Source organism: Chiloscyllium plagiosum, unplaced genomic scaffold (genome assembly GCF_037043375.1).
Source record: "Chiloscyllium plagiosum isolate Xiang-an unplaced genomic scaffold, Cpla_swu_hap1 HiC_scaffold_27, whole genome shotgun sequence".
In the NCBI taxonomy this organism is placed as follows: Eukaryota; Metazoa; Chordata; class Chondrichthyes; order Orectolobiformes; family Hemiscylliidae; genus Chiloscyllium; species Chiloscyllium plagiosum.
Genome location: NW_028270165.1, coordinates 81,755,344 through 81,778,221, shown reverse-complemented (window position 1 = coordinate 81,778,221; position 22,878 = coordinate 81,755,344). Strand labels below are relative to the sequence as shown.

Sequence of the window (22,878 nt, the reverse complement as noted above, 5' to 3'; positions counted from 1 at the left end):
TTAGAGGAACATAACACATTTAAAGGGCATAACTACATTTGAAGGGGCATTTTTATATTTAAAAAGACACATTGAAATCTCAATTAAAAGTACATGGTAATATTTAGAAAGCGTGACCATGTTCGAAATAGTGCAGCCACTTTATAAGAAAAGGGATTTGGGCTGGGGCGCGGGGGAGAAGGGGCGGGGGGGTAAGATTTAATTAAGAAAATAAGCAAGTTATTACGATTTGGAATGATCTTGAAGGGATGATGGCAGCAGTAAGTGGCAAACGTTAATACAAAATTCTTGAAAAGAAAATGATTCCAGATATATGCGGATGCAGGAAAATAATTCAACAAAAGAGCCATTACAAATTTATGGAGCAAACAATATCTTTTTGAGAGATATAAATGGGAGCATCAATTTTTAAGTAGGAATTCCAATTTTTGTTCTCCTCCCAAAAATCTGTCTTGTCAGGGTGCAGTGTAAGCCAGTACAATTTGTTATGCCACAGTAGGCCTTGCAACTCAACCTCATTGTGTCTTCACCCAATATTCACATCTGTGTGCTGGGTCGTCAAGCTTTCAAGGGAAAGAAGGGATGATGGAAAATACTGGCTCTGCCAGTGCTGCTCACATTTCATGAACAAATAAAACAGATCATGGTGCTGCCATCACTGCAGGTGTCAGAATTAAATGATCAGAAAAATTCTGAACTCACTACAAACAGTTTGTGCACAATGCGTTATTTCTACTTATTCTTATTATTTTGATTGCGATTTAGTCTGTACCAAATTAAGAGCAGCCTTGGTTTATGTTTCATTGGCAATTCTACATGTTGACTTTCTATTATCACAATCTCTTTGACATTCTTATATGTATTTAAATTAATCTTCAGATTGTTCACAACTGAATGACATTACCAGACCGAAAATTCAGAGCTTAGAAAACGTTTTGGCATTTGATGAAGTTATTTGGGCAATAGCAATAGCAAATGAAATATCAAAGAAATACAAAGTTATGAGGAGGGATACATATCTTGTTTAACCAAATGCAATGGCAGTGCAGAGAATTTCAGAAATGCGCAATAAATATTCACAGTGTACCCCTTATTCAACTCATTCAAGAATTTCAAATTGTGTTTGAGGCAATTCAATGGCAAATGGCAACATTTGTTTGTTAATACACTCACCATAAATTGTGAATATGATTTTGATAAAAATAATCTATGTTTAATCCCAAATGGAGCAATTAAGTGCAAAGTTACTTTCAACCATTTAATAAAACACTGCAAATTTTATTTCATATGAAAATACAATCATTTTATAAAATCTTTACAAAGGAAATATATTAAACAAAATAGCTTTCCTGGGTGTCAATATTGACAACAGTTATGCAGCTATTATTTGGCAATCGACCAACTAATTGAAATAATTTCAGAATAAATTAGCTGTTTCATTATTATTCATTGAGATATTTTAATTAAAATGTCACAAAGGAAATCTTTAACACAAAGCAAAGTTAGATAAAATACAAAAGTATCTTACAGAATTCACTTCAACAGATATGATTTGAATCACAAAAAGATGATGCTCAATGTACGAAATGATGGACAATCACTGGTAATGATGGAAAAATATTGTAAAGAATGTATATATCTCAATTATATCTTAAATGAATATTTACTCTGCCTTGGACAACAACTGAAAAGTTGTTTTGAAAAATTAAAAAATACAATAGCAAAGCTTGAGAAAATCCTCCAAATCTTGAATAAAAGTTTTTTTCAGGAAATCCTTTAGAGATTTCAGGCTTCTCCAGCTTCAATTAGCTGAAGAAGAAAAAAATGCATCTGGTTGGAGACATGAATAGAAAAGAATCAGAGGGCTATGCACCAAATGCTGGCAAATGGGTCACGAGATTAATTTAGGATATTTGGTTGTCTGGACTGAAGGGTTTGCTTCTGTGCTCTACAACTCTATTTCTACATAGTCAGAATCAATTTCACAAAACTAGGATTAGGCCATTCATCCTTTACAGCCTGTCTTGGGCTGTGGCCTAACTACACATGTTTCAATGCAAGTTTCAGAAAGATTTCAGCAGCTCTTTTCAAAAAGTGAACATGCTTTTAGACTTTAACAATGTTTCTGAATATATCAATGTAACTATTCTCAATGTTAAAGATCAGCCATTTCAGAATGTCATTTAAATGTAGAGCTTTTTTAACAATAGGTGTGAATTCTGTGTGTCCCAATATCGAGTCAGACTGACATTGTTGTTAGAACATAGAACATAGAAGAATACAACGCAGTACAGGCCCTTTGTCCCTCGATGTTGCGCCGATCCAAGCCCACCTAACCTATACTAAACCACTATCCTCCATATACCTATCCAATGCCCGCTTAAATGCCCATAAAGAGGGAGAGTCCACCACTGCTACTGGCAGGGCATTCCATGAACTTACGACTCGCTGAGTGAAGAACCTACCCCTAACTTCAGTCCTATATCTACCCCCCCTTAATTTAAAGCTATGCCCCCTTGTAATACCCAACTCCATACGCGGGAAAAGGTTCACACTGTCAACCCTATCTAACCCCCTAATCATCTTGTACACCTCAATCAAGTCACCCCTAAACCTTCTTTTCTCTAATGAAAACAGCCCCAAGTGTCTCAGTCTTTCCTCATACGATCTTCCTTCCATACCAGGCAACATCCTGGTAAACCTCCTCTGCACCCGTTCCAGTGCCTCCACATCCTTCCTGTAGTATGGCGACCAAAACTGCACACAATATTCCAGATGCGGCCGCACCAGAGTCTTATACAACTGCATCATGACCTCAGGACTCCGGAACTCAATTCCTCTACCAATAAAAGCCAGTACGCCATATGCCTTCCTCACCGCACTATTTACCTGGGTGGCAACTTTCAGAGATCTGTGTACATGGACACCAAGATCCCTCTGCTCATCCACACTACCAAGTATCCGACCATTAGCCCAGTACCCCATCTTTTTGTTATTCTTCCCAAAGTGAATCACCTCACACTTAGCTACATTGAATTCCATTTGCCACCTTTCTGCCCAGCTCTGCAGCTTCTCTATATCCTGCTGTAACCTGCCACATCCTTCCTCACTGTCAACAACTCCTCCGACTTTCGTATCAGAAAAGTCGACTTTTGTTCCAAAAGCTCTGCATTTAAATGACATTCTTGAAGGTAATTTGAAACAAGTTCTGGGATTAACATACCAAAGAACAGAAGCCCATTCTAAAATATGAAAGATTTAATCTAAAATTGTTTAGTGAAGGACATCTCCATGACCGTGGACTCCTTTGGCTATAAATTCTGTGATCATGATCTTACTGTCCACAACCACCTGATGAAAGAGCAGCACTCTGAAATGGAGTGATCAGTAAAAATGTCTCATTTGGATCACCCAAGGTTAGAAATGGAAGCATCTCTCTCCAAGGTTACAGTTTGATTTGCCCTTTCAACGTTCTTGAAATTTAAGGTGTTCCATTGTAGGGTTCAATTCTGATCCATTAAAATCAGTTTCCAGTCTCATCGGAGTGCAGAACCAACTCAACTGACGGAACAAACAAAACAAATTTTCGGTTTGCTTTTTAGATGTGACATCTTTTCTCCCTCCCTCTCTGGTGACCCAACAGGACTACCAGAGCTGGAAGTACCACTCTCGAAATACGATTGCTAACCGACAGTTTTCTTGTGCTGCTGAACATAAGGATTTAAAAGCTGCTAGCCTGATCTCGCAGAAAGCACAAAAACAGACTGTTCACCCATGCCTGAGCAGAGGAGAAATTTCAGGAGGAACAGATCACAAAATAACAACTGTTATCAGTCCCACAACATGTGTTTCCTTGGACAAAGTTAAAAATCTCACAACACCAGGTTATAAACCAACAGATTTATTGAAACACTAACGATTGGAGCACCGCTCTTTTATCAGGTTGGTTGTGGAGAATGAGATCATGATCATGGCATTTATAGCCAAAGGAGTCCAGTACCATGGAGGTGTGATGTTTTAAACAATTTTAGATTAAAGCTTTCATCTTTTAGAATGGGTTTCTGCTCTTTGGCATGTTAATTCCAGAACTTGTTTTTAAATTACCTTCTCAAGAAAGTCATTCAAATGCACAGCTTTTCTAACAATAGGTGTGAATTCTGTCTGGGTCCCAGTGTTGAGTCAGATGGACATTTTTCTTAGAAATGTTGTGCATTTAAATTACATTCTTGAGAAGGTAGTTTTTAGATTAGGGTGTAGGTTAGGCTGGATTGGCCATGCTAAAGTACCCTTATTGTTCAGGATATGCAAGGTAGGGTGGATTAGCTATGAGAAATATGAAGTAAGGGGGTGGGTCTGGGTGGCAATGGTGCTAAATGCCTTCTTAACCATCCAGTCTACCAGTTCTTTGCAGGTTGCATAACTATGTATCTGAACCATCCCAGCTCTCTGTTTTAACTGTACAAGTCCTGTCCTTCCTCGTTTTAGTAAACTGCAATCCCTTGCTTTTATTCATACCTCTCTCATATACGCACACCCTAACATGCTCACACACTCTCAGACTTATACTCCATCACACTCACTTTACCAAGCATGCACACACTCTTACATGCACTCTCACACACAAACTCACATGCACACACACACAACTCTATGGAGTGAATTTGTATTGGCAGAATTATATTTGCAGATACTTTCAATTTTGCTCACAAAGCACACAATCTACAGGCAGTCAATCCATGTAATATTTTATATATTCCTACTTTAAAAACAGAACTAGTCTGAATCAAGATTGGGATACTGACAGACTCGAACCTCACAACTTTAATGTATTGTGAGAGCTGAGAGGTCACTTTTTAAAAAAAATATAAAACCTTAAGTCATCTCAAGAACATGACTGAGATGTTGTTCTTGGATTTACATATTAATGAACCGAAACCTGCAACCCATTCTAAAAGGCATCAGTTGCATGACACTATGAATTTTGCGAGAAGATTTGTGTCTTATGATCCTGCTCCACAGCTACCTGTGAAAGGACCGGCGCTCCGAAAACTCGTGCTTCCGAATAAATCTGTTGGACTATAACCTGGTCTTGTGTGATTTTTAACTTTATTCACCCCAGTCCAATACTGGCACCGCCACATCGTTTCTAGTGAACACAGCCCATACCTCCGAGTGCTGCCAGTAACCTTTACAATGTCAATGAAACAACACAGTACCTGCACTCCTGAAAAATTTACAATTTCTAATGATACTAGCTACCCATTCACTGCTTCACTCGATACACAACATTGAAAACTTAGTGCAGGAGGCTGAAAGAAATGAACAGCTTTAAAACAAAAAACCTTTTGGAGCTCAAAGCTTTCAATGAGAGTCTGAGCCCGCAGTAAGTTCAGTAACCTTTATGCGACCCAACTTTGTTAAAGCTTCAGATCCCCCCAGCAAAAAGGTGTAGAAAAAGTAGCTGCTTTTTAAACAGCTCAAAGTCAAACTGCGCATAATCATCACTCCCCACCCCTCCACCCATCCCACCTCACTTTCTTTACTGTTGGTCATCACCAAGTTGTCCTTTGTAATTGGATCCTTGGTACAGCCGTAACCTGGAGGAAGTATTGCCTCACTCAGCAATTTCACCCCACCCTAAAAACGGTTTCATCATCAGATTCTGAACTCCAGATTTCTGACCGAATTCCAATTCCGTGATCTGCTGCGGCTGGATTCAAACTCAGCAGTCCCCGGGACTGGGTTGATAGTCCAATCCCTAATGGCACTCGGTTGTTGCTCCTTCAATCACCCTGCGATGGCACATGAACTCGTTGGTGCCTCCGCAGGTGGGAGGAGCGGGTGAAGGCCTTCCCACACTCTGTGCAGCCGAAGGGCTTCTCCCCAGTGTGGATCCGCTGGTGGGTCTGGAGATTGGAGGAATCGCTGAACCCCTTCCTGCACTCAGGGCAGCTGAAGGGCCACTCCCCTGTGTGAACCCTCTGGTGTCTCAGCAGGATGGAGGAATTGCTGAAGGCCTTCCCGCACTCGGTGCAGGGGAATAGCCTCTCCCCCATATGGATCCGCCGGTGGGTCAGCAGAGTGGCGGAATTGCTGAAGGCCTTCCTGCACTCGGGGCAGCTGAAGGGCTTCTCCCCAGTGTGGAGACGCTGGTGCTTGCACAAGTTGCTCACCTGACTAAATCTCTTCCCGCACTTGGGGCAGATGAACGGCCTCTCCCCCGTGTGGACCTGCTGGTGAGTCAGCAGGTGGGAGGAATTGCTGAAGGCCTTCCCACACTCGGGGCAGCTGTAGGGCCTCTCCCCCGTGTGGACCCGCCAGTGGATCAGCAGGTCAGAGGAATGTCTGAACGCCCTCTTGCACTCGGAGCAAGAAAATGGTCTCTCACCAGTTTGGAGTCGCCTGTGTGTCTGGAGGTTGAAGGAATTGCTGAAGGCCTTCCCGCACTCGGGACACGGGAATGGCCTCTCCCCTGTGTGGACCCGCTGGTGAGTCCGCAGGACAGAGGCCTGGGTAAAGCCCTTCCCACACTCAGGGCAGCTGAAGGGCCTCTCTCTGGTGTGACTGCGCCGATGAGTTTCCAGGGCACATGGGACATAGAAGCCTTTCCCGCAGTCACCACACTTCCATGGTTTCTCCACAGGACGGGATTCCTCAGGTTTCTCCATGGCCAAAGCTTCAGCCGCACACAAACGCATGTAGAGTCCCTTCGCACCATGATTTCCTCTTAACAGGCGGTATAGCTGTTACACGCTCCACACTCAGTGCACTGCAACAGTAGGTCTCTCATCCAGTCCCACTGATACTGGAAATGTACTCGAACAGGAACCAAAGAGCTTTGCTCCTTCTCACAGAATCGCAGTCAAAAATCGTTGTGGTCCTGATGGATTGAGTGACCGTCAGACATTGACACCAAAGTGAGGACTGCTGACTCTGGAGGGTCACTGTCAAAAAGCACGGCACTTAAAAATTCACAGCACACCAAGTAGATCTGAGGAGCAGGAGAGTTGACATTACAGTTGATTTTGAAACTTCTGTCTTCAGATCTTCAAACGCTGTAAAAAGAGAATATAAAAGTCATTACTGTCACTTCAGGGTAGAAATTCAGAACAAGCAATTCTGCTTTCTGGAGAACATTCTTTTCTTTTATTATTCCACAAAATTGAAAGTGCCGTCCCATTCTCTCTCTCCCCTTCTGTTCTCACTCCAATCTAACTAATTCTCCTGAAGGTGCTGATTCAGGATCTTACAGGAGCAGAAAAGCAAAAACGTCAAGACTTATCTCTCTGAAACTCCACCTGAAAGTTAATAGCTTTCACGTCATTGGCATAATGCTGAGAGTAAGCAGGTCTGATTTGGAAAGCAAAATAAAGTGTGCCAATTCAGGATGAACCTGCAATGCAGCTTCTGGATGAACAACCTCAAGAAATGGTTAATGTCCCCGGGAAGGGGAGCATAATGAGACACCAAGATATTAACACCGACACCAGAGAGAGAAACCGAACATACAGATGTGGCAAACGTTAGTGGAAAGCCAGAGTCATAGAGATATACACACAGAAACAGACACAGGCACTTCAGTCAAACTCTTCTTTGCTGACTAGGTATCCTAAATTAATCGAGTCACATTTGCCAGCACGTGTTCCCTGGCCTCTGATCCGTTCGTATTGATACACCCGTCCAAATGCCTTTTAAATGCTGTAATTGTACCAGCCTCCACTACTTTCTCTGGCAGGTCATTCCGTGCACACATTCACACCCGCCCAAACCTCGGGAAATAGTTGCCTCCTTAGGTCTCTTTTAAATCTCCACGGCCCCTCCCCCGCCGCCCTCACCCTAAACCAATCACCCTCTCGTTCTGGACTCCCCCCATCCCAAGGAAAAGACCATGTCTATTTACCCTATTCATGCTCCTTTTGATTTTATAAAAGTCTATAATGTTACCCCTAAGATTCTGGCGCGGGCTGGGGAAACAGCCCCACCCTATCCTTCTGTCCCTCCTCACCCGGGCAACTAAGACACATACCTGAGTCTGCGCCCTCCCTGGATTCACTCCAGTTGCTACCAGTGAACAGATTTTCTCCCTCTTAGATTGAAGCGTTGCCCAGTGAAAGGGTTTTACTCTGAACCGAGCAGAGCCACTTCCGCGTTGTGACGTCATCGATGGGTCGAGGCGGCGGAGGGAGAGACAGGACGGGGAGGGGCGAAGATCGGGGTCAGGGGCGGGGCGACTGGGTGGAGCGAGAGACGGGTACAGAGACGGAGCGCGGCCGGGACAGTGGGAGGAGCAAGTGTCGAGTGACGGTCTACGAGCCGGGACGTGACGAGTCGAAGGGGCGAGGCGAACGACGGCTCCGCACTGCGCCTGCTCCGGATTGACAGCCTGCACTGCCCTGCACAGTTTGCAAAAATCCTTTCCCTTCAGAGAATCCGCACAATGTAGAAGCAGGTCACCCGGCCCAATGAGACCACCCCGACCCTCCGAAGGGTAACCCACCCACATCCATTCCCCTTCCCCTCCTGTCCGATATTTACCCCCCGAATAGACCTCACCTGCCCATACCTGGGCACTATGGGTAATTTAACATGGCGAATCCACCCTAATCTGCACATCCCTGGACCATGTAGGGCAATTTAGCATGGCCAATCCACCCTCACCCTTCACAGATTAACTACTCTCCGGGATAAACAGCTCCTCCTCATCTCTACCTTAAATCTACTCCCCCTAATTTTATGGCCGAGTCTCATCCCCCAGCACGGACTACTAGACAGGGCAGGGAGCTGGTGGGCGTGGGTCGGGATGGCATGCTCTTCAGAGGGGTTGAATGGCCTACTTCCACACTGTAGAGATTGAATGATTTACTGCAGTCGTGTTTGCCCCGGATCACAGCGCGCAGAACCTCCCACCTTCCATCAAATCAAAAGACAAGTCCCACCCTGCCCTCTCGTATGTGTATTATTTGTCTGCTTAATCGTTTCCAGTGAATACGGCCTAAACCCCGCTGCTGTCAGTAAACTTTAAAATGCTCAGGAAACAATGAGGTATTGAAAACCGTAAGGTTTCTAATGATAACAGTGACTGATTCACTCCTTCTGATGTACAGCAGTGGAAATACAATGCTGGAGGCTGAAAGAAATGAGCAGTTTAAAACAAGAACCCACCTAACCCTTCACTCAGCTCCCCACTCAGCACACTGTACTTACTGCCGGTAAACCTTAAAGCACTTCATCCCCACAGTGCAATGAATTCCCACTTTCCATAAAATTCTGGATGTACTCATTCACTCAGTTGCTGTCCCACAAATTAAAGATTTCATTGTAACTTGTTCTGTGCAATGAACCAGAATTGATCAGGGACCTCGAAGTGAAGGAGCCATTGGGAAGTAGTGACCGTAATACAATAAGCTTCAATCTGCAATTTGAGAAGGAGAAGGTACAATCAGAAGTGACAATATTTCTGTTGAATAAAGGGAACTATGGAGCTATGAGGGAGGAGCTGGCCAAAGTTCAATGGTGCAATACCTTAGCAATTTGAGAAGGAGAAGGTACAATCAGAAGTGACAATATTTCTGTTGAATAAAGGGAACTATGGAGCTATGAGGGAGGAGCTGGCCAAAGTTCAATGGTGCAATACCTTAGCAGGGATGACATTGGAGGAACAATGGCAGATATTTCTATGTATAATGCAGAAGATGCAGGATCAGTTCATTCCAAAAAGGAAGACAGATCCTAGGAGGAGGCATGGGTGGCTGACGAGGGAAGTTAAGAAACATATAAAGTTAAAAGAGAAAAAGTATAACATAGCAAAGATAAGTGGGAAAATGGAGGACTGGGAAGCTTTTAAAGAACAACAGAGGAAAACTAAGAAGGAAATACACAGAGAAAAAATGAGGTACCAAGGTAAACGCGCCAAAAACATAAAGGAGGATAGTAAAAGCTTTTTTAGGTATGTGCAAGGCAAAAAAATCGTTAAGACTAAAATCGGGCCCTTGAAGACAGAAACAGGGGAATATATTACGGGGAACAAAAAAATGTCAGAAGAATTGAATTGGTACTTCAGATCTGTGTTCACTGGGGAAGACATAAGCAGTCTCCCTGAGGTAACAGTGGCTGAAGGACCTGAACTTAAGGGAATTTATATTTGTCATAATTTGGTGTTGGAGAGACTGTTAGGTCTGCAGGTTGATAAGTCCCCGGGGCCTGATGGTCTACATCCCAGGGTACTGAAGGAGGTGGCTCGAGAAATCGTGGATGCGTTGGTGATTATTTTCCAGAGTTCGATAGATTCGGGATCAGTTCCTGCGGATTGGAGGGTGGCTAATGTTGTACCACTTTTTAAGAAAGGTGGGAGAGAGAAAGCAGTAAATTATAGACCAGTTAGTCTGACCTCAGTGGTGGAAAAGATGCTGGAGTCTATTATAAAGGATGAAATTACGACACATCTGGATAGTAGTAACAGGATAGGTCAGAGTCAGCATGGATTTATGAAGGGGAAATCATGCTTGACTAATCTTCTGGATTTTTTTGAGGATGTAACTCTGAAGATGGACGAGGGAGATCCAGTAGATGTAGTGTACCTGGACTTCCTAAAAGCTTTTGATAAAGTCCCACATAGGAGGTTAGTGAGCAAAATTAGGGCGCATGGTATTGGGGGCAAAGTACTAACTTGGATTGAAAGTTGCTTGGCTGATAGGAAACAAAGAGTAGTGATAAACAGCTCCATTTCGGAATGGCAGGCAGTGACCAGTGGGGTACCGCAGGGATCAGTGCTGGGACCGCAGCTTTTTACAATATATATTAATGATATAGAAGATGGTATTAGTGATAATGTTAGCAAATTTGCTGATGATCCAAAGCTGGGTGGCAGGATGAAATGTGAGGAGGATGTTCGGAGACTACAGGGTGACCTGAACAGCTGAGGTGAGTGGTCAGATGCAGTTTAATGTGGATAAATGTATGGTTATCCACTTTGGTGGCAAGAACAGGAAGGAAGATTACTACCTAAATGGAATCAACTTAGGTAAAGGGGCAGTACAAAGAGATCTGGGTGTTCTTGTACACCAGTCAATGAAGGTAAGCATGCAGGTACAGCAGGTCGTGAAGAAGGCTAATAGCATGCTGGCCTTCATAACAAAAGGGATTGAGTATAGAAGCAAAGAGATTCTTCTGCAGCTGTACAGGTCCCTGGTGAGACCACACCTGGAGTATTGTGTGCAGTTCTGGTCTCCAAATTTGAAGAAAGACATTCTGGCTATTGAGGGAGTGTAGCGTAGGTTCACGAGGTCAATTCCTGGAATGGCGGGACTACCTTACGCTGTAAGACTGGAGCGACTGGGCTTGTATACCCTTAAGTTTAGCATTGAGACTTATAAGATTATTAAAGGATTGGACACTCTGGAGGCAGGAAACATGTTTCCGCTGATGGGTGAGTGCCGAACCAGTGGACACAGCTTAAAAATATGGGGTAGACCATTTAGGGCAGAGATGAGGAGAAACTTCTTCACCCAGAGAGTGGTGGCTGTGTGGAATGCTCTGCCCCAGAGGGCAGTGGAGGCCCAGTCTCTGGATTCATTTAAGAAAGAGTTGGATAGAGCTCTCAAGGATAGTGGAATCAAGGGTTATGGAGACAAGGCAGGAACAGGATACTGATTAAGGATGATCAGCCATGATCATATTGAATGGTGGTGCAGGCTCGAAGGGCAGAATGGCCTACTCCTGCACCTATAATCTATTGCTCCCAGTAAGGGCAAAACATCTTTGAAAGCTGCTCTGACTCTTCTGCTTTCAGCAAAGCTGATTAGAGTTATAAAGCATGGAAACAGACCCTTCGGCCCAGCTTGTCATGCCAAACAAATATCCTAAATTAACCTAGTCGCATTTGGCCCATATCCCTCTAAATCCTTCCTACTCATGTACCTGTCCAGATGCCTTTTAAATATTGTCATTATCTGGTAGTTTGTTACACACATGCACCATCCTCTGCATGAAAACCTTGCCGGTCACGTCCCTTTTAAATCATTCCCCTCTCACCTCAAACATATGCCCTCTAGTTTTGGACTCCCCTACCCTGGGAAAAATTGCCTTGGTATTTACCCTATTCATGCCCCTCATAAACATCTATAAGATCACCCTCATAGCCTCCAATTCTCCAGGGAAAATATCCCTGGCTTCTTCAGCCTCTCACTGTAGGTCACAAGCATGCAACAGCCTTGTAAATCTTCTCCAACCACTTCCAAAGTTTCACAACCTCGTTGCTATAGCAGGGAGACCAGAACTGAACACAGTATTCCAAAAGTGGCCTAAACAATGTCTTATACAGCTGCAAAATGCAACACCTCTCATTTCTATAAATTAAACTCCATCTGCCACTCCTTGGCCCACCTGAACAATTCTAATTTATAATGAACTCTCTTTCCTCTCTTATTCCCGAGAAGCTGAAAATCTCCATCCCACATACTCTCTTTCCATTTGCCGAATTTAATCCCTGTTGTACCTCATCCTGAAGGTTCTGCTTCATGCTGACGAACAGGCCCACACTCAGGAGAGATCTAATTGAAACACACAGAATACTGAATGGCCTGGACATAGTGGACGTTGGGAAGATGTTCCCGTTGGTAGGAGAGACTCGGACCCGAGGGCACAGCCTCAGAGTAAAAAGAAGGCCTTTTAGAACATAGATAAACATAAAACACTTCAGCCAGATAGTGGTGAATCTATGGAATTCATTGCCACTGAAGGTTGCAGAGGCTAGGTCACTGAGTATATTTAAGACTGAGACACACGTTCTTGAGTACCAAGGGGATTGAGGGTTATGGAGAGAAAGCAAGAGAATGGGATTGAGAAACCTATGAGCCACAATTGAATGGTATGAGCAGACTTGATGGCCTGAATGGCCTACTTTCTGCTCCTATGTCTTATAGTCTCTTGCTGTCCTGGACACAGTAAGAGAACTGGGAACAGAAGTCAGCCATTTGGTCTTTGGAGCCTGCACCAGCATTGAACAGATCACAACTGGATATGAATATAACTACACCTAAGTGGATAGGCTGGGACTTTTTCACTGGAGCACAGCAGGTTGCGAGGTGACCTTATAGAGGTTTATAAAATCATGGTTTCAAGGTTAGGGAGCAAAGTTTGATGGTGACTGGATAAAGATTTTAAAAAGACATGAGGGGCACTAGTTTTTAAAAAAAAACACAGAGCGTGGTTTGTGTGTGGAATAAATGTGCAGAGGAAGGATGCAGGTACCGTAACAACGTTTCAAAGAAATTTGGCCAAGTACATGAATAGGAAATGTTTGGAGGGATATGGGCCAAACACAGGCAGCTGGGACTAATTTAGTTTGAGAACATAGTCAGCATGGACTAGTTGGACTGAAACTGTTCTAAAACCATTTCCTTGCCTTCCCCCATGAACATCCACTTCTTTGTTGTTCAAAAATCAGACGAACTCAGCCCTGAATACATTCAATGACCCCCTAACTGCAGGAAGACATCCCCACTTCTGAACTCAATTCGTCTTGTTAACATAGCACTTGCCTTGCTGATTGCTTGCTGCACCTGACAACTGGTACTGACTGGTGTGGAATGACGCTGAGCCCCCTTTGTACATTTACACATCATTCCTGATGAAGGCCTCATGCCCAAAACGTCAACTCTCCTACTCCTTGGATGCTGCCTGACCTGCTGTGCTTTTCCAGCACCTTCAGTCCTCACTTTTCGACTCTGATCTCCAGCATCTGCAGTCCTCACTTGCTCCACATCCCAATACATTACCATTTAAACAATACACCTCCTTTCTGCTTTTTTTTCACAGCAGAGGCTATAATTTTACATTGTGGTACTGCATTTGCCATGTGTTTGCCAATTGTGGACTTCTCTACATCGGGGAGACTTGGGGAACAGTTCACCGAGCATCGAACCTGGGCCCGCAGAGGCTGACTGGACCTCCCGGTCACCAGCCATTTTAATTCCCCTTCCCACTCCCTTTCTGACATAACCATCTTTGGCCTCCTCCCTTACCACAATGAATCAAACTGCAAATTGGAGGAACAACATCCCATCTTCCGCCCGGGCTGGGTAGAGTTGGGAGGACTCAACATTGGGGAACTCAATTTCAAATAAGCTCCCTATCTTTCTAGCTCCTCCGCCTCCCTACCACCAACCAGATTCCCTCCTCTCATTGATGGGGGCTAGAGGGTGGGGCTGGGGAGAACAGAAAGAGAAAGGACGGGGGCTGTGGAGAATAGAGAGAGAATGGACCGGGTCTGGGTGGAGCTGTGGAGAACAGAGAGAGAGAATGGACGGGGAACAGAGGGTGAGGGAGAGGAGAAGGACTTGGGGGGGGGGGGGGGAGAGAAAAGCCCGCGGGGCTGAGCGTGGGGGACCCAGAGAATGGGGGGAAGGGTCTGAGAGGAGGAATGTGGGGGTAGAGTGTTAGGGGGGGGGGGGCAGAAGAGAGAATGGTGTGGGGGGCAGAATGTGAGGAGAGTCAGAGAATGGATGGGGGCAGAGGGTGGATGGAGAGAGAGAATGAGTGGCAAGGAGAGGGTGGGGGCGGTGGAAGAATGGGCAGCAGAGAATTGGTGGAGAGAGAGAGAATAGACAGGGAACAGAGAGAGATGGAGAGTGGAGGGTGAGGGGAGAGAGAGAGGATGGATGGGTGGGCAGAGGGTGGGGAGAGGGAAATGGACATGGGGCACTGTGGGTGGCAGGGTGGGAATGAACAGGAGGCGCTGTGGATGGACAGGGGGTGCTGAGGGTGGTGGGAACAGAGAGGAGGTGCTGTGGGTAGCAAGAAGGGAATAAGTGACCTCAAGGACAATTTTTTTATGCAGAGGGTGGTGTGTGTGTGCGTGTGTGGAACAAGTTGCCAGGGAAGTAGTGGAGATGGGTACAATTACAATATTTAAAAGGCATCTGGGAGGGATATGGGCCAAAGGCTGGAACTTGGGACTGGGTCAGCTTGGGACATCTGGTCAGCATGGATGAGTTGAACCAAAGGATCTGTTTCCGTGCAGTGTGTCTCCAGATGTCTATAACTCTGTGATTGAAACCAGACCTTTTTACTAACAATCTTCCTGCTGGACATTTGTAGCGCACCCAGTTTCAGGAGATTTGTGGTGGGTACAAGTGGCACATGTCTCCTATCATGGGAATTCTTGAAAATATAAAGGGGCTGTTAAAAGTACTTCAACTTTGGGAACACTGGGTCTTGTGGAAGCAGGGCATTTGACAAACCTTTTCAGAGAAACTTTCTCTAACTGGTGGACCAAAGACAGTTTTCCCACGGAATATTACACAGATATTAAGAATGTTACCTTCTGTAAAACATTTTCCTGAAAAATGCAGAAGAATTCAACTTGCTAACGTGAAACAAATGTTGGAGAGAAAGGAAACTGCCAAGATCAAAAGGCTGATGAATGTCAACATTTATCAGATTGTTTCGAGAACAGAAAAACCTGTACTGGAGACACCCTGAGGAGGGTTGTCTCATACCTATTGCTTCAATTAGTTTTATATGTCTTAATTGTTAAGTCATACCTAGCACATGGAAAGATGGCTATGATTTGTGGAGGTCAGTCATCTCGACTTCAGGACAACTCTGCAGGAGTTCATAGGCTGAACCATCTTCATCAATGACCTTCCTCCATCATCAGTTCAGAAGTGGAGATGTCGCAATAATTGCAGATGTTCAGCACTATAAACAACTCCCCACAAACTGAAGCAGTTCAGTTTGAAATGTTACAAGATCTTAACCATATCCAATGGGCTGATGAGTGGCAAGTAACATGAATGCCATGCAAATGTCACAGAATGACTCATCCCCAAAAGAGATAATCTGACCACTGACCTGTGATATCAACAATGTTACTGTCACTAAATACCCCACGATCAACATTTTTGGGGTTTACCATTGAACAGAAACTCAACTAGATGAACCATATATACACAGTGGCTACAAGAGCAGGTCAGAGACCAGAAATACTGTAGTGAGTAACTCACCTCCTGACTCTTCAAAACCTGTTCCAACTTCTACAAGCCACAAGTCAGCAGTGTAATGGAATTCTCCCCACTAGCTTGGATGGGGTTGCAGCTTCAACTGTATTTGAAACACTTCATACCATCCAGGTCAATGTTGCCTGCTTGATTGGTACCATATACACTGTTCAGAAGCAGTAGTGTGTAGTATCTACAAGATTCACTGCAAAAAATTACCAAAGCGCCTTACAAATTGCCTTTCAAACTAACAACCACTTCCATCTAGAAGGACCAGGAAAACAGATACATGGGAACACAACCTCTTGCAAGTACCCCTCCAAGCCACTCACCATCTTCACTTGGAAATGTTCCTTCAGTGTCACTGGTCCAAATCCTGGAATTCCTTCCCTCAACACGTTGTGGGTCACCGTACAGGATGTGGACTGCAACAGTTCAAGGCAGCTCACCACCACATTCTCAAGGAGAACCAAATGCTGGCCAGCCAGTGACACCCATGTACCAGAAGTAGATTTCAATAAATTATTGAAACAGAGTGTTGGAATCTGCAAACTAAAGAAAATCAACGTTAAGAAGGGTCAGATGGAGTGGATTGATTCGGTGCTTATTTTAGAGCAGATAAAAAGCGATTATACTGACACTGAATTGGAACTAGAGTTTAGAGTTAAACACCTGTCGTGTTCCACTCAATATATAAATCTAAAATCGATGAATGATTTACCCCTGACGTGTACTTCATTAAGGAGGAGAAAGTGAGGACTGCAGATGCTGGAGATCAGAGCTGAAAATGTGTTGCTGGAAAAGCGCAGCAGGTCAGGCAGCATCGAAGGAGCAGGAGAATCAACGTTTTGGGCATGAGCCCTTCTTCATTAACTTCATTAACACGTGAATAGGACAGTTAAGAAGGCATATGGGATACTGGATTTCATGACATTAATGGCGTCTTCAATTCCCACGATCCCATGCGATCGAGAAACCTCTCTATAAGACCATGGCTGTGCGCATGCGTGCGGTGAGGCAAAGTTACTGAGTGCGGGAGAGGAATGGCGCCGGCGGCTGAAGGAACAAGAACAGGAGCCGCTGGAAAAGCTGAGCAGGTCCGGCAGCTCGTGTCGGGAGAAATCGAGGAGGCGTTTCGGGTCCGGGGATCCTTCTTCAGAACAGGACCAGGTTTCAGAAACATCCCGGGGAGAGGAGACAGTGAGACAGGGTAGGATTGGGACCCGCGGGAGGAGGGAGACTGGGGAGTTTATAAACTCCGAGGGGGAGGCCTGAGGCCGTGAATAAAACCTCCCCAGGCCCACTTCACCACCGAAGGAGCTCTCGTGTTGCCCGGGCAACAGGGCGCCATCTTTGTAAGGATAAGGCGCATGTTGACTTGGGGCGGGGAGCGCGGGCGGCCATCTTGGTGAGGGCCCCATCAGCTGTCATTTCCGGGAGAGAAGTGACAGTTGATGTCATTCAACTAGAATTTCCTCATTTCACTCTGAGAGACCTGGCCCTGAGCTTGGTCTGTGTGGCCTTAAAACAGGAAAAGGGAGTGAGAGAGAGAGAGAGAGATCTAGAATGACACGAAGGCGGACTCTGAATTTGAGGTGAATGAATCTGATCGTTTGTGGTGCTGGAACAGAAACTGCGAACTTCCAAGACCGCACTGACCAGGAGAGCATTGATGTGTTGATGTTATTTTCAGTTTGTAGACAGGAGAAAAGAGAACGCCAGGAGTGGAAGAAAGACGTGATGAAGATGGATTTGAAATTCAATGCAGGAGGAGGGATAACTTGAGCCAGCACCCAGCCCATATCCCTCCGAACCCTTCCTATTCATATACCCATCCAGATGCCTTTTAAATGTTGCAATTGCACTAGCCTCCTCCACTTCCTCCAGCAGCTCATTCCATACACTTACCACTCTCTGCATGAAAAAGTTGCCGCTTACATCTCCTTTAAATCTTTCCCCTCTCACTCTAAACCTGTGTTCTAGAGTTATCAACTACCCCACCCCAGGGAGAAGGCTTTGTCTATTTATTCTATCCGTGCACCTCATTATTTTATAAATATTTATAAGGTCACCCCTCAGCGTCCGACTCTCCACGGAAAACCGCCAGCATGTTTAACTTCTTCCTTTAGCTCAAATCCCTCAACCCTAGCATGGGATGTTACCTGTGTTTTGTGATGATAGAAGCAACATATGTGGTTGATAGGTCTGCCATCTCTTTGTTCCACATGAGAACTTTGTCTGTTCTCATTGTTATTGTTTTCTCTAATTTTTTTGTCCCTCTTCACATACCCCATTTTCCCCTTTTGACCAATCCTTTTGTTGAAACCTGAACTGCTCCCAGTCTTCAGATCTGCTACTTTATTTTGAGCCAATTTGTACGCCACTCCTTTGGATCTAGTCCTATCCATCATGTCCCTTGTTAGCCGTGGCTGTGCCACCTTCTGTGTTTTATTTTATCAGACAGGAATGGACAACTGTTGCAGTTCCTCCAGGTGCTCTTTAAATGTTTGTCATTTCTTTCAATAATGTTCCCTCATTTGTTGTGGCCTGTTTGTGCCTCTGCCATTGTAATTTCCTTGCTTTAGATTTAAGTCCCCAGTCACAGAATCACCTCTGTTCCTCTCCATTTTAATGGAAAGTTCTCTCACTCAGTTCTTCATTCTTCCGCAAGAGGCCTCTTACAGCTACATTGCCAATTATTCCCTTCTCATGAAGAAATTAATACTTTGGAATTAAATTGCCATTGTTCAGTAGAACCATAGCCACTTTTGGAATGTTGTGTGCTGTTCTGGTCTCCCTCCGATCAGAAGGATGTTGTGAAACTTGAAAGGGTTCAGAAAAGATTTACAAGGATGTTGCCAGGGTTGGAGCGTTTGAGTGATAGGGAGAGGCCAAGCAGACTGAGGCTGCTTCCCCTAGCGCGCTGGAGGCTGAAGTTGATAAAATCATGAGAGGCATGGATAGGATAAATAGTCAAGGTCTTTTCCTTGAGATGGGATACTCCAGAATGTAAGGGTAATAGGTTCAGGGTGGGCAGGTGGGGTGGGGAAGGGAAGGTTTAAAAGGGAAGTAAGGGGCAACTTTTTCATTCAGAGGGCAGTGTGTGTAAGGAATGAGCTGCCAGAGGAAGTGGTGGAGGCTGGTGCAATCACAACATTTAAAAGGTATCTGGATGGGTGTATGAATAGGAAGGGGTTAAAGGAAAATGGGCCAAGTGCTGGCAAACGGGCCTAGATTGTTTCTGGATACCTGATCGGCATGTTAACTTTCTCTCTGGTGTCGGTTTCAATACCTTGATGTCTCCTTTTCTCCCCCTTCCTGGGGATGTTAACCATTTCGTGTCTCATTGTTCGTCAAGAAGCTGCATTGCAGGTTCACCCTGAATTGACACAGTATTGGTTTCCCAAAATCAGACCTGTTCAGTCTCAGCAGTATTCCAATGTTGGGAAAGATATTAACTTTCAGGTGGAGTTATCCAAAATTCAGAGAGATGTCAGTCTTGACATTTTTGCTTTTCTGCCCCTGTAAGATCCTGAATCAGCACTATCAGGAGAATTAGCACAGAGTGAGAACAGAGGGGGAGAGAAGAGAGAGAGTGGGATGATGCTTTCAATTTTGTGGAGTAAAAAACGAAAAGAACGTTCTGCAGAAAGTAGAGTTGCTTGTTCTGAATTTCTATCCTGCCCTGACAGTGATGATTTTTGTAATCTCTTTTCACAGATTATTTGAAGATCTGAATTTGGAAGTTTCAAAATCAACAGATGAAGGGCTTATGCTTGAAACATCGACTCTCCTGCTCCTCGGACGCTGCCTGACCTGCTGTGCTTTTCCAGCGCCGCACTTTTCGACACTGAGTGTCCAGTGTCTGCAGTCCTTACTTTGATGTCAATGTCTGACAGTCACTCAATCCATTGGGAACGCAACAACTTTCGACTGTGATTCTGTGAGAAGGAGCAAAGCTTTTTAGTCCCTGTTTCTATGTTTTCAGAATCAGTGGGACTGAATGAGAGACCGTACTGTTGCAGTGCACTGAGTGTGGAGCCAGAAATAGTTATACAGGCTGGAAAGAGGGATTCACGGCAGGGAGGGGCTCTACACATTTTTGTGCGTAGTTTTGGCCATGGAAAAACCTGAACGATCCCGCCCCGTAGAGAAACCATGTAAGTGTGGTGACTGTGGGAAAAGTTTCCATTTCCCGTCTGCGCTGGAGACTCATCGGCGCACTCACACCGGAGAGAGGCCGTTCCCCTGCACAGAGTGCGGTAAGGCCTTCAGCAATTCCTCTGACCTGCTGAAGCACCAACGAGTCCACACGGGGGAGAGACCCTTCTCAAATGCAGGAAGGGCTTTACCCAGGCCTCCAGTCTGCTGACCCACCGGCAGGTCCACACCAGGGAGAGGCCGTTCCTTTGCACCGAGTGCAGGAAGGCCTTCAGCAATTCCTCAGCCCTGCTGAGGCATCAGCGGGGCCATACTGGGGAGAGGCCCTTCAGCTGCCCTGAGTGTGGGAAGGTATTCAGCAATTCCTCCACCCTGCTGAGGCACCAGCGAGTCCACACAGGGGAGAGGCCCTTCAGCTGCCCCAAATGCGGGAAGGGCTCTACCCATGCCTCCACCTTGCTGACCCACCGGCGGGTCCACACCGGGGAGAGGCCCTTCACCTGCCCCCGAGTGCGGGAAAGCCTTCAGCAATTCATCCGACAGACTGAAGCACCAGCGGGTCCATACTGGGGAGAGACCCTTCAGCTGCCCTGAGTGTGGGAAGGGCTTTACACAGGCCTCCACCCTGCTGGCCCACCAGCGGGTCCACACTGGGGAGTGGCCATTCACCTGCTCTCAGTATGGGAAGGGATTCACCCGCTCTTCCCACCTGCAGAGGCACCAGCGAGTTCACGTGCCATGGCAGGGGGATTGAAGGAGCAATGGCAGAGTCCCATTATCGACTGGACCCCTGGGTTTGAATCCCGTTGTGGCAGATGGCGGAATTGGAATTCGGTCAGAAGTCTGGAGTTCGGAATCTAACGCTGAAACTATTTTTGGGCGTGAGATCCCCCATCTGAATCACTCATGCCCTTTTTAGGAAAGGATTCACTCAGTTGTCCCAGCTGCATCCTTTATCCGGATGGCCTACATGTGACTCCAGACCTAGAGCAGTGTGGTTGATTCCCCACCTGCAGAAATGAACAGGGAGAAACTCGCTTGGCTACAGGGTCTGGGTTGAAATTGCTGAGTGAGGCAATACTTCCTATGGGTTAAGGCTGTACCAAGGATCCAATTACAAAGGGACAACTTGGTGCTGACGAATAGTAAAGAAAGTGGGGGGTGGGGAGACTGTGTACTCTTTGACCTTGAGCTGTTTTTAAAAAAATAAGCTCCTTTTTCTACGCCTTTTTGCTGGGGAGATCTGAAGCTGTAATAAAGTTGGGTCTTGATAAAGGTTACCTGAACTTACTGCCGGGCTCAGACTTTCATTGAAAGCTTTGAGCTCCAATACGTTTTTGTTTTAAAGCTGTTCATTTCTTTCAGCCTCCTGCGCCAAGTTTCCAATGTCATGTATCAGATGGAGCAGTGAATGAGTAGCTAGTATCATTAAAAAATTTAAATTTTTCATGAGTGCAGGTACTGCGTCATTTCATCAGCATTGTAAGGTTTACTGGCAGTACCAGGAGGTGTGGGCTGCCTTCACTAGAAATGATGTGGAGGAGCCAGAGATGGACTGGGTTGGATCAAGTTATAAAATCACACATCAGGTTATAGTGGTTTATTTGGAACCACTAGCTTTCGGAGCGCTGCTCCTTCATCAGGAAGCTGTGGAACAGGATCATAAGGCAGAATTTATAGCAAAAGATCACAGTATAGTGCAACTGATCGGATATATTGAACAAACCTAGATTGTTGTGAAGTCTTTTGTCTTTTAGAATACGTTGCAAGTTTTAGTTCATTAATGTGTAAATCCCAGAAAATCTTTGAAGTCAGATTCTCGAGATGACTTAAGGTTTTATATAAATAGGATTCATCTCAGTTCAGACAATAATGAAATGTGTGAGGTTTGAGTCTGTCTGTATCCCAATCTTGAATCAGACTGGTTCTATTTCCAAAGTAGGAATTTACAAATATTACATGTATCAACTGCCTGCAGGTTGTGCTTTTTGATCAAAATTGAATGTATCTGCAAGTGCAAATTCACCCCATAGACCTGTGTGTACATGAGAGAGTGTGTGTGCATGAGAGAGTTTGTGTCTGTTTGCGTGAGTGCATGCTTGAAGCGTGAGTGTGATGGAGGAGAAGCCTGTGAGAGGGTGTGAGTGTCTCAGAGAGAGCATGTGTATGAGAGAGGTACGGATAAAAGAGAGGGGTTGCATTTTGCTATAACAAGGAAGGGCAGGATTTGTATAGTTAATGATAGGGCCCTGGGTTGCGTTGTAGAACAGAGACATGGTGGTTTCAGGTACATTGTTCTATGAAAGTTGCATCATTGGTAGACAGGGTGGTTAAGAGGCGTTCAGTACACTTGCCTTCATTGTTCATAGCGTTGTGAAAAGGAGTTGGGACATCATGTTGGTAAGACCACTTTCAGAGTACTGAGTACAGTTCTGGTCGCCCTGTTATAGCATGTCGGAGAAATTTGCCCAATAAGTTAGAGATCACAAAGCACAGTTCAAAGTGAAATTGACAAACACTTTATTACAAGCAATGTCACTGGAAGAGAAACTGACTAGGCTGACACAGAACTGACAGTCTGTGCAGGTAGATCAGAATTTCTCTGCTAAGAGCTGAGGATGAGACCAGTTTTTATAATAATGCTGTACAATAAGGATGATTAAGAAATGGGGAATATACAATGTATCTGGAAATAGAGTAATCTAGTTACAAGGATGAT

General features: G+C 45.0%; 2 protein-coding genes across 2 annotated transcripts in view; one reads left to right on the top strand and one right to left on the bottom strand.

The window, feature by feature from the left end:
• The window catches only part of LOC148144699 (uncharacterized), a 107,821-nt gene that overhangs the window by 38,320 nt on the left and 46,623 nt on the right, over positions 1-22,878 (top strand). The window lies entirely within an intron of this gene.
• Positions 3,166-6,922, bottom strand: LOC148144701 (uncharacterized). Its single transcript, XM_087975044.1, has 2 exons — positions 6,102-6,922; positions 3,166-6,017 (listed from the first exon to the last, which is right to left on the bottom strand). The coding sequence occupies exons 1-2, from the start codon at positions 6,696-6,698 to the stop codon at positions 5,784-5,786; spliced, it is 831 nt and encodes a 276-aa protein (XP_087831170.1). The 5' UTR covers positions 6,699-6,922; the 3' UTR covers positions 3,166-5,783.

Bases quoted from the DNA above. Each gene is read 5' to 3' on its own strand.
- LOC148144701 (XM_087975044.1), bottom strand. From the start codon at position 6,698: ATGCGTTTGTGTGCGGCTGAAGCTTTGGCCATGGAGAAACCTGAGGAA. The intron at 6,018-6,101 runs GCCTTCAGCAAT...GAGTGCGGGAAG, and splicing joins GCTGCCCCGAGTGCAGGAAG to GCCTTCAGCAATTCCTCCAT.